At 36.1% G+C, this 17,287-nt stretch overlaps 2 protein-coding genes and 1 non-coding gene across 3 annotated transcripts; 1 reads left to right on the top strand and 2 right to left on the bottom strand.

Moving 5' to 3' along the window:
* Nucleotides 1-1,588: 1,588 nt before the first annotated feature.
* On the bottom strand, nucleotides 1,589-2,275 carry LOC141655208 (uncharacterized). Its single transcript, XM_074462298.1, has one exon. The coding sequence runs from the start codon at nucleotides 2,273-2,275 to the stop codon at nucleotides 1,589-1,591; it is 687 nt and encodes a 228-aa protein (XP_074318399.1).
* A 2,849-nt stretch (nucleotides 2,276-5,124) lies between these two features.
* On the top strand, nucleotides 5,125-5,982 carry LOC141655207 (uncharacterized). Its single transcript, XM_074462297.1, has one exon. The coding sequence runs from the start codon at nucleotides 5,125-5,127 to the stop codon at nucleotides 5,980-5,982; it is 858 nt and encodes a 285-aa protein (XP_074318398.1).
* Nucleotides 5,983-14,939: 8,957 nt separating this feature from the next.
* On the bottom strand, nucleotides 14,940-15,046 carry LOC141658252 (small nucleolar RNA R71). The gene has a single exon (XR_012549147.1). It is a non-coding gene; the product is annotated as a small nucleolar RNA R71 (small nucleolar RNA).
* Between the last annotated feature and the right edge of the window lie 2,241 nt (nucleotides 15,047-17,287).

Raw genomic sequence — 17,287 nt, 5'->3', positions numbered from 1 at the left:
ATAAAGGGGGTATTATTTTTTAATTGTTATTTTATTGCCACGCCATCAAACTTAACGTCCATTTAACAGCCTTTAGATTAGGGGATACCATGGGCAAAAAAATGGAACCTCAAGGGTACCATAGGCAGATTTTTAAAAGTAGGGGTAACATGGAAAATCTAACAAAATTAAGGAGTACCACGGAAAATTTCCGTATCTCAATTATGTTAAACTTTTTTTTGAAGAAAAACAACGTACAAATATTAATGGAGAGTACTTGATCATATTATTAAATTTAAATATAACTATTAGATATAATGAGTAGCAATTGTATGTATTCGGTATTCGAGATCTGGTTGGATGTCGAACTAAGTGCAAAAAAGATGGTATAATTCTGAGTATGTTATTTGTCCCACATTGAAAAATAATGCAGGTTTGATAAATATATATTACGTATAAATATTAGAATTGTCCCACATCAGAAAAAAAATCCAATTTTTGTGAATATATTACTTATAAATAGTAGAATTGTCCCATATCGAAAGATTGGTATAAGGTGGGGTGGTTATATGATTATAAATAAGAGTTAACCCACGTATATATTAATCTTTTATTTTTTTTGAAAGAGATATTTTAATAATATGTAAACAAATCATTAGACATATAATGTAAACATTAAACGCTTATAACATTTTTTTTTTCTGCATTATAAATAAGCTAATTAGCCCGTTGCAACGCATGGGCATTCAAACTAGTTAAATATTATTACATAATGTAAATGAAATATTTCATATGATTATTTAACTAAATCTTTATTTTTATGATTTTATAATATTAAAAATTATTATTTAAAGTATTGGGCTTTACATAGTTTAACTTTAGTGAGTTTCAAACTTATACGGGTAGATTATTATAACAAACACAAGGTATGAGGTATGGAGTTTCAATTCCATACCACTTAGATACGATTATTAATTTCAAACTCATACTCATTCCCGAAAATTACCCCCAAGTTCTCCCGGGCTTGCCTGGAATCCATTGAATTATTAAGGGGGTAAGTTTTATTGGGCGATAATTACTGGAGAAATTAATTAGTGGGGTAATGAGTTCCTTGATGATATGTTTGGCATAAGAGTAATGATTACTGAGTAGATCTTTTACTTCCTTAATCATTACCCAGGGGGGAGGGCGGGTAATGTATTACTCCTTTACAAGGGTAATAATTCCAGGAGGTGAATAATTACCCGCATACCAAACATGGGAAATACACCTTATATATTACTCCCCTATTCATTCCCCTCCTATTATCCTCAATCCAAGCAAGCCCTCAATCTGATTTCCTTAGGAAAATATTTCTGCACTCCATCTCACCTACAAGTTTATTTACTTAATTACATTGCATTGTGTATCTAGTCTTTTGTATGTTTAATTCGATGTGTTTGTGTTTGTGTTTGGTACGCATGTAATTATTTAACGGTTTGTGAGTCTAATTTTTTGCTTCAAATTTGAAGTTTTATTTTTTTTGCAAGAAAGGGTACATCCTATTCTTATTCATCCATAAAGGGTAGAAAATAGGAATGATTTTCTTACAAAAGAGCATCCAAACTATCTAAGCATAAATAGAGCTTAAATGATCAATAACCATGTTGCTATGCTTAACATTCCTAGCTAGCATCTTGACACTAACATGGAATTGCACCTGCCTGAGCAACCCATGAACTCCAGATTCCTTGCCAGTAAAAATCCGAGTATTGCGTTCCTGCCAAATCGTATAGACACAAGCAGCGAGCCAGCAGCAGTACCAGCCAGCTTTCCAATGCTTACGACTGTTCCTGTGCCTACACCAAAGCAGCTCCTGTCTGAGATTTGCAGTCCTTCCATAAACACGCATCCAACCCAGGACTTGTCTCCAGAGATCCCCAGCAAACGGACAAGCAAAGAATAAATGAGCATGGTTTTCAGTTGCCCCCTTACATAGCACACACCAGTTTACCAAGTAGAGCCCCCTTCTGCATAAATTGTCAACAGTTGGGAGTTTCCCTTGAGCAGCCAAAGCAGTGATGAAACTATGCTTAGGTATTACATTAGGACTCCAAATAGTCTTAGCCCATCTAACTTTAGGATAGTGAGGTCGAAGAAGTTCATAAGCTTTGCTTACCATGAAGTGGCCTTGAGAAGAAACACAAGTTTGAAGGGCCTTTTCAGCAGAATCAGCCGTGCCATAAAGAGTCAGGAGGAGATCCCTCGTATGCAGGATACTTCTCCAACTTTCGAATGGCAAGGTTTGAGAGCGCATTCCGTAGATGGTACCACTCTTCACAAATAAAGCATGATTCCGAGAACCCAAAGAGACTCAGATGATGTTTGCATTTTCCAAATCCATTTACAAATATTTGCACTATTCCATGAAAGAATCTCCTTGATGTGGAAACCACCCTCATCCCAGGGACAACAACAAGATTGCCAGCTTTTCATGTAGAGTTTGTGCTTATCCATAGTAGTTTGCCAAAGATAATTTCTACAGAACTGATTAATCATTTTAATGAGAGCTTTGGGGATTATTAAGATATTGCACCAGTAATTCTCAAGACCAAATAAGATAGAATTGAGCAGTTGTAACCGTCCAGCATAAGAAAGCAAATGAGTAGTCCAGTGATTGATAGCATGTTGAACTTTATCAAGAAGAGCATGTAGTAGCGCAATGGTAAATCAACTTTCGGAATTTGAAGTTTTATTTAATTTTTCTTGTCTAAAGTTTTAGTATCTTAAAACAATATAATAATCCATTTTCAATCATTTGCAGGTCAAGTTTTAAAAGTTTTGACCCTTATTTTTATGTTCAGATTAGTAATTCTAACTTTACTTTGCCTTTTTTTTGCTTTTACATTTATATATAATTTTTCTAAGAAGATATAAGTATTAGATAAATTTTCTTATCTGATTTTATATTCTGTTGTAAGCAAATTACTGAATAATTTGCCAAACTACATGGACTAATTATCAGATTGATTATTGAATATTGTTATTGTATTAAACTAATGTTAAAGTATATTAAGTTTATAGATTGAATTTGTTCATTAGTTGATAAAAATATAGATTAGTGTTAACTATTTTAATTTATCTAATTAAGTTAATAGTTAATTAATCACATATTAGAGTAATTTATCATATTTTATATAAAAAAATTGTTCTTGTATATGAAAATAAAAAAATGATGAGTGAATGTGGATCCTTATTAAAAATTCAAAAAAACAATCAACCACAAATGACACATCAGTTTTGCAGTCGTTGCTTTTAAAAACAAGGACTATAGAAATGAATACATATGATATAAAGGGAAAATGAGAATTTTAACACAATTACTAAAGAGCGCCCCTAAATTACTCATATCGCCCCTAAAATTCATTTCTTTTTCCAAGTTTGCCCTTCTCTCTACTTTAACTCTCTAAAACTTGTTTTTTTCCGGAAAAATTTAAATGAGTGACGGAAATCCTTTTTTTAATTATCTTTTTAATTCGTACAATAATGATAATTCGTACAATAATGATAATTCGTACAACAATGATGGATATCGATTTCAAAACGATTGGAATGCCGAACAACATTATCGGTACGACGATCAACAATATAGTTACGGTAATGGTGAAGGTAGTGGTTATGGAGACGGTAGTAACACGGGAAATTACAAGGAAGCTGAAAATACGCAAGACAATGAAAACACGCAAGAGAATGAGGTAATTTTGACGCATTTTTATATTGTTATTACGTAAAACGCGTAGGACCCGACCCAGGAAAAATGATTTCGTGTGAGATTCACGAAATAGCCCAGGAAAAGTCGTGCAAAACTCACGAAACTGTCCGGACCAATTCGCGTAAAACACACGAAATAGCCCAGGACCATTCGTGTGAAGTACACGAAATGGCCCAGGTTTTTTCGTGTGCTTTACACGAAATGGCCCAGGCTGTTTCGTGTATTTCACACGAATGGGCCCAGGCTGTTTCGTGTATTTCACACGAATGGACCATTTTTTTTTTTTTTTTTTTTTTTTTTTTTTTTTTTTTTTTTTTTTTTTTTAAATATACGTTTTGTGTTTCACATGAGTGGACTTTTATTTTTTATTTAATTTTTAAAAAAACGGTTAATGGATTTATTAGGAAAATTATGAAGATCCCGGTGAAGAGAATGTTGATTACGGTGATAATTTTGTATTTAGCCATCCGTTTAACACATTTGAAGAAGCATTTGATCGTTGTGATGAAGTTGCATATGGGTTAGGCTTTCATTTGGTAAAGGCTAAGTATCACATGGAAAAGAGTCCTCCGTATAAAATAGTGAAATGTGACCGACACGGACCGTATAATAGCAAGGCTAAGGATCCCTTGAAACCGCAAAGAAAATCGAAGACCAAAAAATTTATGTGTCCATTTTCATTAAGAATGATTAAAAAAGGTGAAGGTGTGTGGGTTGTTGTTCCGAAGTGCGGTGTTCACAATCACAAGTTTGGGAAGTTTCTAGAAGGTCACGGGCGAGAGCGAAATTTCTCAAGAACAGAAAAGAATTGATTAAGCGATTTCGCCTCACGTGAAACCGGGATGGTTAGACATGCTTTTACGCTTCGGTATCCCGATCAACCGCCCCGATTCTCAAACAAATTTATAATGAGAATGCCCGATTGAGTGCGAAGGATAAAGATGGGAGAAATAGTGTGCAATATATGTTGCATTTAGCGAACCGAGCTAACTACATTAGTGAGTCCGTCAAACATCCCGAAACAAAAAAACTTACACATGTTTGGTTTACTCATCCGAGTCGGAAGATGTTTAAAGCGTGGCCAAATGTTATTCTAATCGACTCCACTTACAAGACAAATAAATACGGTCTTATATTGGTTCAATGTGTAGGTGTCACACCTGTTGGAAAAAGTTTTTTGATAGGTTACGCGTTAATTGAGAATGAGGGTAAAGAAGGGTATAATTGGGTTTTGAGAAGGTTAGAGTCATTGTTGGAACCAGGTGTGAGGCCAACAACATAGTTACGGATCACGAGCGTGGTCTACTTGCGCACTTCCCGGTGTATTTCGTACTTCCCATCATTTCTTGTGCTTATTTCACGTATACACCGCAATTGAGGCTAGAGCAACGAACATGGAGAGGAATGGTAATTTTGGGAAAGCGTTAGCACACGGTGCTTGGAAGAAAGTTGTTGAAGCTAAAACATTTGATGAATGTACCATGGAGTGGAATGAGTTGCGGAAAAAATATTGTTGTCATCCCGCACTTATCGCTTATCTTGAGTTGACTTGGTGGCATAAAATCCATATGTTTGGCAAATGCTTTACCAATTTGGTGCTTCATTTTGGCAACACAACTACGTCTAGAGTTGAGTCCGCTCATGCTCAATTGAAGATGTGGTTAGGATCAGCTGAACTTACTCTTGACAGTATATGGAAACGGGCTGATGTTATGCTTCACGGGCAACATATTGAAATTCGTAAAACGTTGGAAGATTCTATAAGCAAGACAGTTGTTACTAATATGTATTATGGGAATATATTTTCAATGTTGAGTGGAAGAGTTTCGGCGACCGCCATTGAAGCAATGTTAGTCGAATATAATCGTGGGACTGATCTGGGTTATTATTTGGAGGAGAATTGTGGTTGCACATTATGGACGACCCATAAGCTATTGTGTGCTTGTCGGTTACATACAGTTTTCCATGAAGGTAAAAGAATTCATCCTGATGATTTACATGTGTTTTGGTCACGGTTAGCCTACACGGATTCCAGTCATCGACGTTCTCGCCATAATGATGTGATGGAGGACCTTTTCGATAAAGTTCGGGCGGCCCACCATTCGGTCCAAAGAGATGTAATTGAGTCATTGTTCAGTAAGTTGTATCCTGAGGACGAGGTTATTGAGGAACCTGAAATAAAAGATACAAGGAAAGGTCGTCCAAGGAAGTCCAATACCCGTAATAAATCGCTTTCAACATGCCAGGCGTAGTTACCCGAGTTTGGTGAAGGTATGCTAATATTTAGTTAATTTAAATTAATGTTAATATGTAGTTAATTTAAATTTTTAATAATTGTTTTTGTTTATATTTTTACTTAATTAATTGTTAATGTTAATATGTAGGTGGTGATGGACCCCTCTTGAGCTTAATTATAATCGTATAAACAGACGCGTCGGTCTTTTCGATTATCGCATTTATTGATGGGTTTTTAGGGTTTTTAACCCTAAGGTGATGGTCATTGTGGTTTTCGGGTTATGTCGCATGCAAAAACAGGAAATCAAAAGAATTATCTCGAGATGCGAAATCGGTTGATGGTGGAGTTGCAAATGTAACATCTATATGACTATCTACTACGGTGAGCGAAACAGTGCTTGTAGACGAATCAAATGGGCTCATCATACACCATGTCATAAGCCAAATTGGATGGAGGCCAATGATTTGCATGGTTTTGCAACATTGTTCAACTGGACAATATGTTTCGTGACTCTCCAAGTTAACCTAATCGGTGAACGTGTATGGACCTAAGCACGTACCTACCTCTACGACCGATTCAGTGTCGGGCCCCATATGGTATTCTATGGATTCTTTTTACATGTAATCATTTTGTGCGTCTACGCATGGATGATAATTGTGCCATGCCTCCCGTCGATCAATAATCGGCATGAAGACGTCGCGTATTATGAAAACATTTATACCGAAAGACTTGATTTGTGGTGGCAATTTGTATTTTCGGGTATGATGTTTAACCCGTTTACTTAGTTATTGTAATATTTTAGAAATTTTACATATTGAACTTAGTTAATTGAGAATTTATTATGAAAACATGTCCAACCAAATTGAAATTAGAAGTCCATCATCAATAAAATACAAACAAGTCCAACATCTAAATAAAAACAAGTCCAACATCTAAATAAAAACAAGTCCAACATGTAAAATAAAAGAAGTCCAACAAAATAAAAAACACAACTCCAACAGAATAAAAACCAGAAGTCCAACAAAATAACAACTAAAAGTCCAACATCTAATAAGTACGCCTACTAGTGGTAGGCTCTGATCTCGACCACCTTTGGTCATCATCGCGACCTCGACCTCTGCCTCGTCCCGACTCGACCTCCTCCTCATGACGACCCCTACCACGTCCTCCGGATCGTCTGCCTCTCCCCCTACTACCCTCCACAACCGGGGGTCGACCAGTGTACGCACGAAGACATCGATCTGGCTGATACGGCTCAACAATATCAATAAATCTCAACAACCCATGGTAAACACTACGCGGGTGCTCAGTCTCCGGGTGGTCAGGGTACGGTCTCCAAGCTACCGTCTCAATCGGCATCATATCAAGCTGCTCACGATAGGAAACCAAAGCTCTCCCTGCCTCACGTTGTGGCACCGCAGTAGTGGACCACAACATAGCTCTAGGTGCACCCGGAGGGGCCGTCAAAGTAGCCATTGGCCTAAATGCCGGAAAGTACTCAAAAATCCAAGACTGCAACAAAGTCAAACAACCGCACAAACCTTTACAATCGGACCTTATCCCCATTTGCCTATATAGATAAGCAAGTGTGCCGGCACCCCAAGCAATCCCAGAAATACTACCAACATCTCTAAGCATCGGGAAAGTGTTAGCTCGCACTCTATCACTGGATTTATCAACAAATAACGTCGAACTCAATAAAAGCATCAAGTAGCCCTGAGCCTCCGATGCCTTTCCCCGCTTGTCTCCTTCAACCAAATCTTTCAAAGCTTTTTGTAAGATCAAATTTCCCTTGTAAATCTTAGCATCCTTATCAGGTCCCCACTGACTTCCCAACTCCGCCTCAGTCATACCCAACAACTCCGACACGCCAAGTATCGGATGTGCCATATCTGCATCGGGTATGCTACAAGGAAATCCATCAATCTCGATCCCAAGAATCTCTTGCACATCATGTAATAATATCGTCATCTCACCCCATGGCATATGGAAAGTGTTGGTGTCCGGTCGCCACCTCTCAATAAAAGCACACAACAATGGCATGTTCAAATGTTTATGCATGATGTTGGGCAAATGACTAATCCCCGAATCCTCAACTATCTTCCAAGTCGCCGCCGACAATTTCCATGAACGAAGCTCGGCCAAAGATCGCTCTCTAGTATATTTAGTCAACAAACGCCGCAATCGAGGCCGACTCCACAAAAGGTAAGATATGTGTCCACCAAAACTCGGAATCAACTTATACTTTTGGTCCTCCCGGTCGGCCCTCTCAATATCCAACTAGTATCTTTCCCTCTAGCCCTTACTTTCCTCCGCGGCTCAGGAATCGAAGTGCTAGACCCCTCACCATAGACCTCAAATCTACCATGGATCCCCCGCCTAACACGTAAACCAGAAGTAGCCTCCACATTTCCCGCCTCCACATTTCCCGCCTCCCGATTTCCCAAGACCTCATTATCCATCACCTCATTTTCCATCACCTCATTTCCTACCTCCTCATCTTCCTCTTCCTCGTTTTCCGACCCCCTCATAATTTCTCATCTCATCCGCAAGCTCTTTCAAATTGCTCGAACTCGCCACCTTCATAAAAATCATCTCGAAGGCATAGAAACTTCTCTCGAACCAAAACTAGTACTACCCATCTTGAAAGTAATTTTTCAAGTAATGAAGCATGAAGTTTGTTTCGACGTTCATCACCATCGGCCATCTGCATTAACGAACAATTTAGTTACGTAAAATTACAAATAAAATGCTAATTTAAACGTAATAAAAAAATATTAAACTAATTCAAATCTAATATTACAAATAAACTAATTCAAACGTAAATATAAAAATAAAAAACGTAATATTCGAACTAAAAAATAGAAAAAAAAAAAACAAAAGTACACGAATTAAGTAAAATTATTTCAAACACCTAATTTACGAGTTAAAATAAGGAAAAAAAAAAATTAAACGGATACAAATAAAACTAATGCAAACATAAAAACGTAATATTCAAGTAAAAATAGAAAAAAAAAGTACACGAATTAAATAATCGAACACCTAATTTACGAATTAATATAAGAAAAAAAAAATTTACGGCTAAAAAAAAAATATTAAACGGTTAAAAAAAAAAAAAAAAAAAAAAAAAAAAAAAAAAAATCCATTCGTGTGAAATACACGAAAATTTTCATATCCATTCGTGTGAAATACACGAAAATGGCACCCATTCGTGTAAATCACACGAAAAAACCCAGGTTTTTTCGTGTATTTCACACGAAATTGCCCAGCCTTTTTCGTGTTTTTCACACGAAATGACCATCTTTCCCAGAAATTTCTGGGTTTCCAGAATAATTCGTCCGTGTTTTTTTTTCGTATTCTATCAAACACAACAAATCACAAACAAACATCCTAATTTTGGCTCTAATCATCACAAATCTATACCTAAATCAACCTATACATAAATCTATACTAACCAAACAAATTTAATTGGGTTACAAAACAAAATTAAAAAACATACCTTCTTCTACTTTGGGAGGAATGGAGGACAAATCCGTTTGAATTTTGAAGCGATTTGTTGAACAAAGTTGTTGAAACGATTTTTAAATTTTGAATTTGAAAAAAAAAAAGGGGAAAGTTGTTGTTGTTGTTGGGTTTGCTGGGTTCAACAAGGGGAAAGGGGAAAGTTGTTGTTGTTGTTGGGTGTGCTGGGTTCACGTGAGGATGAGTGAAGTTTGTTTTTTTTTTTTTTTTTTTTTTTTTTCAAAATTTAATTCAAAATTTAATGCTGTGTTCTATTTTTGAAGCGGGCTTGAAGCGGTTTTGAAACGGTTTTTAATAAAATACGAAACTCGAGAAGAAATAAAATACAAACAAGTTTTTGCTTATTTATTGTTTAAGGGCAAAAAGGTAATTTCTAGGGGCGATATGAGTAAAGTTAGGGGCGATCTTTAGCAAACCCGAATTTTAATCTATGTGTCTTGTTTACAGCAACATATAGTTGCACCAGATTTGTAGGTATAACAAAAAGGAACATCACATGGACTTCCAGCTGAATGGACGCAGTATGAACAATCATGCACCGTACGACATGATGCTAGTGGAGGTAATGGTGCATTAATCTCCTCTGATGCTTCAACTACATTTCCAAGTTAAAATACATGTTATGAGTAATTGACTATTCAATAAGTATGAATAGATAAAGTGTATTATATATAGGCCATTTTTGGTAAACAATGGATTAATATTGGTAAAAGCAGATTTGACTAGCAGAATGATTTAACAGGTTTGACTAGCAGATTTAGTTAGCATAATTTTTTAAGGGGGTGTTTGGTAAACGGCGGATTGAGAAATTTTCAGCATATTCAAGGCTTTTAGCATGAAGCTCAATCTATATAAAATATCATCCTCTTTACGGCGGATTGAGAAATTTTCAGCATATTCAAGGCTTTTAGCATGAAACTCAATCTATATAAAATATCATCCTCACTAGTCACTACATAACATCAACTAGATTATTATATGTAGTATTTACAATAACTCCGATCTAGACATCAACTTAATTAAATTGATAACATAAAATTTAAATTTACCTTTACCTTTAGATGCGATAAGCACAATGGCTATGATTATGAAGAGACGCATATATTTCATGGTCGTTAATAGAATTAAAAGTGTACTTGTATAAATGATGAAACAATCAACGTATACTCTAAAGAGACAATCGTGATGATGATGATGATGATGATGATGATGATGACTAATTTGTATACCTAGACTTCGCATTTATAGATGTACCTTGTTGATCCAATCAGGGTCTAGTTATTATGGTATTTAATTTTATATCGTTCATATTATAGTAATGAAAAAAAATATGTCTAAAGTAGAAATAATGTATTTCTTTCCTTAATATATTATAGATAATATTGTCATGTGATCATCCTTTGATTGTCTTTTTAAACTACACAACTGAATTAAGGAAACAAAAATTCTTGTATAAGAAGTTTACGTTACGTATATTATATTAAATTGTGCGCAATAGTAATTTTTTGTGAGAAAATTGTATAGGATGTTGTTTTAATATATTAACTAATGAATTGATATACTAAATTGCATGTTAATCTTTTTTTTTTCTTTTTTTTTTTTTTTACAGACAACACATACGGCCGATTGCCATCTTACCTTTTTTTTCCTTTCATGTACGGATTGATTTTTCAATGTACAAATTTTGGAAGACAATCTCTTATCAGTATTCTTGAACTTTTATTGCAAACAAATACATATAGTTGACCAAGAAAAATGAGTATCATCAAAACATGTATCACCTATATACATCAACCACAAACAACCATCCTTCAACCAACCAATATCACATTATTCACACGTCCTAAGTAGCTTCTCCTAGTTACACTTGGCAAAATAGTTTATCGAATCTATCTTGGTTCAAATAGTTTGAATCGGGTCAATTTAGATATATTATATATATATATTTAGGTGAGAACAGGTTGTTTCACATTTTGAGTTTGTTTCGAGCATGTCATTTTTCGGATTGGACATATTTAGACCTGTCAAATTCTGACCCGACCCGCAAACCCGCCCCGCCGTGACCTGTTTTTCAGGGTCAAGACCCAAAAATTTCCACCCGGTGACCCGAACCCGAAATGACCCGTTATTTTAGGATCGAAACCCGACCCGAACGGGTCGACCAGTTGGGTCAAAGGTAAATCAATAATTTTATTAAAATATTAATATTAATATATTATATTTGAAAAAATAGATAATTTTTTTTATTACTTAAAACTACAAACACAATTAAAAAGTCAATTTTATATAACGTTTATTATATTTAATAATAAAATAATTATTAAAAAATATTATTTTAATAATTATGTCAATATAGTTAATGTAAACATTGAATATGATTAAAATATTAATTTTAACTGCGTTTTACTTTTTTAAAAATATTTTTTGATTACAAAAATCGTTAAAAAAAGGCGTTAGTAATTATTTCTTGACCCGTATTCTAACCCTAACTCGACCCGTGACCCGTATGACCCGTACCTGACGCGACCCATATATTATGACCCAACCCGGAACCCGACCCGTTTGAGAGGCCTAGTCATATTATAGGTTAATATTAAGAGGTTTTAGTAGTTATTTTAACTACGAAAAGTGTGTTTTGCGAAATTAACCTATTTTTAGAGTAGGTTGAATAATTGATTCTTTACTGTAACATAGATTTACAAGGCGTTACTATTGAAACCAAAAAAACATTGATACAATTTTTGGAGAGTGTAATTTTAGTTCAATAATATTTTGAAAATTGTTACTTATCAATTATCACCTAGTATTTATTTTTTTTTGGTAAACAACATATTGGGTAAAATTAGTAGATTTCGGCCTAATTAGTATATTGACCAAGCAACCTATCATTTTCACGTGTTTGGCAAACGGCGTATTTTGATAGGAGATTGGTCGGAATCTTACTATTTTTGAAAATGCTGCTAATAGCTATTTTATTAGCATATTTAATTTATACTTGAAACCATTCTCCTTATCCCGTATTGTGCTGATGTTATCATCTATCATTGTAATACCCGCCCTTTTAGGGACCCGTTGACGTGACTCATATTTGAGCACATTTAGTCCCCGAATTAACCTCGTTTCTATGGTTTATAGTGCATAATTGGGTCATTTACTATCTATAGTTTCCCATTTTGCATATTCTTTGAGGTTTTGTCTTCTTGGTAGGAAAAGAGTGCTAACCTTGCATTTACATGGCGAAATGGAGCTAAATTGATCGCATCTAATGAACAAGCATCAAAGAGAAGACGATACTAGAAGGCATATGTAGATAATAAAGTGAAATGGGCAATGACGAAAGGATCCTTCCATCCCCGAAATGATCCTCGCGGATTATGAAGGAAGAAAAGAAGACAAGCAGTCTGCCGTGGAATCCGAGCGGATCACACACGATCCGAGCGTCTCCAACCACCACCATCCGAGCGTCCCGCAGCTAAGACGCTAGTCTTGCAGCCAAATTATCCGAGCGTCTCACTGACTATCCACTCGAATCACAGCCCAGATAGCCCGTGCCACTTCCCAAGACGCACGGATCGTGCCAAGACTAGCAAAACGGAATTGCTCATTTCCTTCGAGAGGAGCATTTCCTCAAATTTTCTTAAGGACTTAATAGTCATTTAAGCCCTTAGTAACCCTAATCCTTGTACCTAATCTTTAGTATAAATACCCCATTGTACTACTTAGATTAGCTTGCTATCTTAATACTTTCTTAATTAAGTTTTAATCATTCCTTAATCTTGTAATCAACTTTTAATCTAGTGTTAATACAAATCTCAATACTTAATCTTTCCTTAATTTCTCTATTGTTCTTCATTTATTTTGGGTAATTAGACGAATATTCGGGTTTATTTGGAGGATTGACAACCTTCCATCAATCATCAAGTACTTCTATTATTCTTTGCTTTATTATTTGGAATCATCTTCATAGGTATAATTCTCTCTTAACCTTGTTAATTATTGTTAATCTCTTTCATTTATTCATCATATTTTGCTTTGCTAGTATGATTGACAACCTTGTAAGCATGTTAAACTTGATAATGAGTGAGTAGTTTCCTTAACTAGGGTTAATGGGGAATTAGGGAAACCAACATGGGGATTGATTCATGCTTAATCTAATATGTTTTCATAATTAATTTGCTTGCTTGTTGTGATTTCAACTTATGCACATGTTATGTTTGATAAAATGCGAGCCTATGAATCCTTGCATTTTTTACCCATCACCTATCTTTTCAATGAGACTTGTAAGCTTATACACCAACTCGAGTCTCATTAGACCATTCATATAGTTTGATAGGCAGGACTAAGTTGACTTGTAGGTGTTGTATAATCTAGTCGATTCGGCTCCGGGACCTAAACCTTCTTAGGGATTGTAAGCTTATACACCAACTCGATACCATCACAACAATAAGTGCTTGCATCTAGTAGAGAACATGTTTGTATGATCAACTCCCATGAATCCCCTATGAACCCATAACACCCTAGTGCTTTTAATCAATTGTTTACATCTCATTTTAATCATCTTACTTGTTTTCATTACTTTACTTTTATCTTGTTGATTAGTTTAGTTGACCTCTTATCTCAACCCAAATTGTGACACCCTAAGACACAATCATTTGCAATTCAAAATCTTACATCAATACCCGTCCTTTGGGATCCGACCTTTACTTGCCTCTTTGCTAAGATTAGTTTGTGAAGTTATAAATATTGTTTTGGTTGGTAGCTTTTGACGACGAAGTTTGAACCCACAACAAAAATAGCGCCGTTGCCGGGGACGGTGTTAACTTGATTTGATTTTCATTAATTGTTTTTAGTTGTGCCTTTCTTCACCATTGCATGACTAGGAGATCACAAGATAACTTGTTACCCATTGACCTTGAAATTGAAAGAACCTTGACCAATGATAGAAGACTTGCTAGAAGTACTTTAAGAGGTATTGGAGAGATTGTGGACATTCAACCAAATAACATTTAGTTTACCAACCCTTTTGCAAGAGAAGGAGAGGATAACCCATTACAAAACACACCACAAAATCAACCCACAATGCCTAAATTTTCATCACATTCCATACTAACCGAGGAGAACCTACCAAATGGTACTCCTACACCACAGTATTTAACCGATAATTTCATTGCCAAATCCGCATTCATACAACTAGTTGAGAGAAGTCAATTTGGGGGGATGCCTAGTGAAGACCCTCATTCTCATATGGAGACTTTTTGTGACTATTGTGATGCGATTTCTCAAATCGAAGTTACTCAAGACCAAATTCGATTGGTCTTATTTCCTTTATCTTTGATTGGTACCGGAAAACAATGGTTGAAAAGCCTAGACAAGGCTACTCTTGGTATTTATTCTTGGAAGAAATTGGCACTTGCTTTCTACAAGAAATTCTATCCTCCGGAAAAGACTAATATGTTGAGAGCCCAAATCATCGGGTTCAAACAAAGGGATGAGGAATCTTTGTATGAAGCATGGGAGAGATTCAAGGACACTTGTCGATCTTGTCCACACCATGGACTTAGCGAGTGGTTTCTTGTACACCAATTTTGGAATGGTCTATATGAAGAGTCCCGAAACATTCTGAATATGGGATCCAATGGTATGTTCACCGAAGTTGATGACAATCAAACATGGAACAAAATTGAGGAAATGGCGGTCCATAACTCGCAATATAGTAGACCTCGGAATGCTACTAGAGGAGGAAATCATGAGGTAGATTCCATTACTCAATTGGGTGCTCAACTAAGTTCTCATATTGACACCATCAATTTGAAGTTTGATAAGGCCATGGCTAAACTTGAAGAGGCCTCAAAATCACCCAAACAACATGTTAATGCTATGGTGGCATCATCATCAATTCGAAGTGAAGTATGTGAGAGTTGTGGAACTTTGGAACATGACCAAAGTGAATGTAGGGGAACAAGTGAACAAGTGAATGCTTTACAAGCATACAAAAGTGGCACCCCTTATTCCAACTATTACAATGAGAACACCAAATTCCATCCAAACCTTTCATACAAAAGCCAAAATTTTCAAAACCCTCAACCAACATACACCCCACCCCCAATGAGAAACCAAGCTCAAAGACCCTTTTACAACCAAAGCTAAGGTTATCAAAATCAACATCCATACAACCAATCCAATGACCAAGGCTTTGATGTTCAAAAAGCGGTCCTCCAAATGCAAAAGAACGAACCAGAATTTTTCACTCAAATGCAAAAAGATAGCCAAGCAAAAAACATCACCATCAACAACATACTAGCCCACACCAAAATGTTGGAAATACAAATGTCTCAATTAGCAAATTCTAGCTCTCAAAGACAAAAGGGGCAATTACCACATCAAAGTAATCCCCCAAGAAATGAGTCGGTGAGTGTCATCCATTTGAGGAGTGGTACAAGGTATGAAGGGCCAAAGAAGCAAATTGAGGAAGACATTGTGGAGGCTAGTGACAAGCAAAGAGTCGTGGAGAACTCTAAGGAAGAAGAACTCACCAATGAAGTTTCAAAGAAGAAGAATGAAGAGAAGGCTAAAGAAAAAAAGCCTATTGTGATTAGACTTCCATTCCCAAGTCATCAAGCTAAGCCTAAGTTTGATGAACAGCTTGGAAAGTTCATGGAAATTGTGAAGAACTTAGAAGTCTCAATCCCATTCACGGAATTGATCAATCATGTTCCGGCCTATGCAAAGTACATGAAAGATATTCTTACCAAGAAGAAATCCATCCGAAATCTAGAAACTATTGCTTTCACCAAAGTGAGTAGTGCTATTATTAAAGGAAGTTCACCTCCAAAACTCAAAAATCCGGGAAGTTTCTCTATTCCATGCACCATTGGCGACACTACAATCAACAAAGCTTTATGTGACCTTGGAGTAAGTGTAAGTGTCATGCCATACTCGGTATGCAAGAGGCTAGGAATGGGAGAACTCAAGTGCCCCAATATCACGCTTCAAATGGCAGATCGATCAACAAAGATACCTTTAGGGGTGTGGGAAGATGTGCCCGTGAAAATTGGCAAATTCTTCATCCCGGTAGACTTTGTTATTGTAGACATGGAGGAGGATTCCAACATTCCTATCATTCTAGGAAGACCTTTCTTGCACACAGCGGGAGCGGTAATTGATGTGAAACATGGAGAGCTCACACTTGAAGTAGGGGATGAGACAATCACTTTTAATCTTGACAAGACAATGAGAGCTCCGCGACTACATGAGCCATGTTTCAAGATTGATCATTATAGCCGAGAAAATGACAAGAAGAAGTTGGCATCTCAATGCAAAGAACAAGCTATGGGTAAAGAATCACCACCCATATAGAAGAAGAAAGTGGATAATCCCCAAGATGCTCCATCCAAAGAGAAAGAAAGTTACAACAAGAATGAGAGCTTGAAAAGCTCATTCATGACAAGAGAAGAAGAAGGCCTCATTGGCCATGATAACAAGGAAGAAGAGTTGTTCTCATCAACTCATGATATTATTGGGGAACAAGTAGACGAAGTATGCGGTCTATGGGATGATGAATTTGAAGGGTTAGTCAATCCTTATATTGATAATGCTATGACCCAAGACTAAGGCTTTGGTGATCATTTTAACTTAAGTCACCACAATGAAGATCAACATGTGCAAAGGTCTATTGAAGATCTTTATCATTACAATGAACAAGTCTTCGACTACTTCTACAAGGTGTTGAGCAACATCAACAACACCTTAACTACGCCCCCTTGACATCTTATAAAAGCATGAGAGTTTGGTTGTAACAC

The sequence above is a fragment of the Silene latifolia genome, chromosome 5 (assembly GCF_048544455.1).
Source record: "Silene latifolia isolate original U9 population chromosome 5, ASM4854445v1, whole genome shotgun sequence".
Taxonomy (NCBI): Eukaryota; Viridiplantae; Streptophyta; class Magnoliopsida; order Caryophyllales; family Caryophyllaceae; genus Silene; species Silene latifolia.
Note: the sequence above shows the minus strand (reverse complement) of the source record. Positions and strands in the feature narration are given on the sequence as shown.

Bases quoted from the DNA above. Each gene is read 5' to 3' on its own strand.
- LOC141655207 (XM_074462297.1), top strand. From the start codon at position 5,125: ATGGAGAGGAATGGTAATTTTGGGAAAGCGTTAGCACACGGTGCTTGG.
- LOC141655208 (XM_074462298.1), bottom strand. From the start codon at position 2,275: ATGCGCTCTCAAACCTTGCCATTCGAAAGTTGGAGAAGTATCCTGCAT.